Source organism: Sinocyclocheilus anshuiensis, unplaced genomic scaffold, assembly GCF_001515605.1.
Source record: "Sinocyclocheilus anshuiensis isolate Anshui unplaced genomic scaffold, SAMN03320099.WGS_v1.1 scaffold2340, whole genome shotgun sequence".
Lineage (NCBI taxonomy): Eukaryota > Metazoa > Chordata > Actinopteri > Cypriniformes > Cyprinidae > Sinocyclocheilus > Sinocyclocheilus anshuiensis.
In genome coordinates, this window is record NW_015542486.1 from 66,278 (window position 1) to 68,770 (window position 2,493).

The following is a 2,493-nucleotide window of genomic DNA, read 5'->3' on the forward strand; positions in this document are numbered from 1 at the left end:
TCATTTTCATTGAAAATAAATGCTTTTCTGATGTTATTTGACATTTGAAAAGGGAGAAAAAAGTTTGCCAAAAGGCGGATTCGAACCCTGGTCGATAGAGTCAAAATGATTACGACACATATTGTATCATCTGCACCACTAAAGCTGACAACTGTTGACAGTCTTTTGTATTGTTGACTAGCTGAATCACACGTTCGTTGGCGGAGTTAGTTTAAATAGCCTCTGCCAACAAGGCGGGCTATTTGCACTTAGTGTAAATAGACACTCCGTTACAGTAAAATACTGTTCAAATTACAAAAATCAGTTACAGTGTAGGTCTTCCGTGATATGTCAATAAATATGTTAAAAGATTTGAAGTATAGGCTACTTAGTATGAAATAAATGTAGCCTATTTAAAAAAAAACTATGGCATAGTTTTTTTTAGGACTAGGACATTTACACATTGAACTTGTTATTAAAGTAAAATAAATATCTCCGTATAAGAAAAACTAAGTATTGTGTATGATTATGATAACACACATTAATCTAGACTCACATGTGATATTGATTCAAACCGTAAAAACATGTTTGTTACTCACCAACCAGATGCGAAAAGCACAAACAGCAACACGCAAACAAGAGAAACATTTTTTTTTTCCAGAAGTTCAGGGGTCTGCAATCAACTTAAGATGATTGCAAAGGCAATATAAGACTAAGACCCTTTATCAACTTGAAATTAAAACTGTTCCAGTCTGTTATTTCACCCTCTCTCTCTCTCTCTCTCTCTCTCTCTCTGTGTGTGTGGGTGTGTATTTAAGAGAGAGAGAGATTCACAGTTGTGTTATTTTTCAGCATTATTCACACCCTCTGTTTCTCGCATGTTTTTAAACAGTGCATACTATTAATGAAACTGCACTGTATTTTAGACAAACTCTTGTTTGAACTGGATTTTGTAATGTCTAGGAACATGTGATCACATACTTCTGCCTCTAGTGTCTTTCTCCAGACATAATATCACACAATAAAAACTGAACATGTGCATTTAAGTTTTAAGTATGTATTTAACAATCACACATTCGAGTCACGTGATTTCTAGTAATTTCCCTAATATTTCCTATTTCTCTTTACTTGCTTTTAAATTATTTCCTTCACCTAATGCACCATTCACCATCTGACTTGCATCCCCCAACCTACACCTGAAATGATTTCACCTAAACCTGGTATATAACCTAAGATACAGTACAGTGACAGCTGATTATTGAAAACACACACACACACACACACACACTATCATTTTAGTAAATTCCTGTGTTATCAGGGTTCTGTCACTTTGTGTGCATGCCCATGCTGTGCTTAGGTCCTGCCCTGCCCACTAGGACATTTATTTTACTCTTTGATGGAGAAAACACATTCATGTTGTGTAAATATTGTATATAATAAAAATAATGTTTACATTATGTTAATGTTTTTTTTTTTTTAATATTGACTATCTCTATTCCCTGCATGAAGTTTTTAATAATAATAATAATAATATAGTATTTATTTTCATGTAAACCATGATTCAACAGTATAAATTGTGGCGTGCGTCGCGTGACGCAGACGATTCGGCCATTTCAGAGTGCACGCTGCACTGTTTTCCTTTCACAATAATGGACGAGAAAAAGTTAGCAGTAAGCTGCAAGTTAGCAGTCCAGATATAATCAAGAAAAGTGTCCAGTATATTGTTAGTCAGTATTAAGTCTTTTTCGATCAGCAATCGGTTTTTCGATTCTGTCAGTTTTATTGCTGCGACTCTTGACACACCCAGAAACAACGGAGCAGTTTATTACAAATAATATCTACCGTTCGTCTTCGGGAAATCAGATTTGATTAAAACCAACAGCATCATGAAGACATTTGTATTGTTCTTCCTATACTCGTTGATCACGGAGGGTAAGTTTTATGTTTGTTTTCTAAACACTTTCGTTTTCATTTTCCGGTGTTATTGGATCAACTTTGGGGTGCTTCTCAAACGGAAGGCTGCAACCGATATAAAGTTGGTTCGACTGTTTGACATTTGTCAGAGAAATGTAGCACAAGGACAAGAAACATAATGTGTTATAATTGTTTTCAAATGTAGAAGAGAACACACAATGTGTTTTAGTATTGTAACCGAAAGACCTTATAATGTAAAAGTGCAGGATAGGGACCGTCTGCAAAGTGCAAAACTAAGAGCAAAAAGCACAACTATTCCATCTAAATGCTTCACTTGTGAAATGTGTATATATAAAAAAAAAAACTCAAATACAAGGGGTGTGTCTTATTACTGGTTCATACAAGAACATTTAGATGTTGGTTTTATTCACAGAACTATAGCACAACAAAAGTTATTGAAATGGAACGATTGAGAAAAAGCTCGCAAAGCATTAATAATAATAATTCATTACATTTATATAACGCTTTTCTAGGCACTCAAAGCGCTTTACATTGTCAGGGGGTATCTCCTCATCCACCACCAGTGTGCAGCATCCACCT

At 34.9% G+C, this 2,493-nt stretch overlaps 1 protein-coding gene and 1 pseudogene across 1 annotated transcript in view; one reads left to right on the plus strand and one right to left on the minus strand.

Moving 5' to 3' along the window:
- LOC107694002 (uncharacterized) overlaps positions 1 to 2,493 on the minus strand; it is a 108,108-nt pseudogene that overhangs the window by 32,947 nt on the left and 72,668 nt on the right.
- LOC107694005 (uncharacterized) overlaps positions 1,593 to 2,493 on the plus strand; it is an 11,804-nt gene continuing 10,903 nt past the window's right edge. Inside the window, exon 1 of the mRNA XM_016493618.1 lies at positions 1,593 to 1,911. Within this exon, the coding sequence (XP_016349104.1) occupies positions 1,866 to 1,911 (46 nt within the window). The 5' untranslated portion in view covers positions 1,593 to 1,865. The remainder of the gene's footprint in view (positions 1,912 to 2,493) is intronic.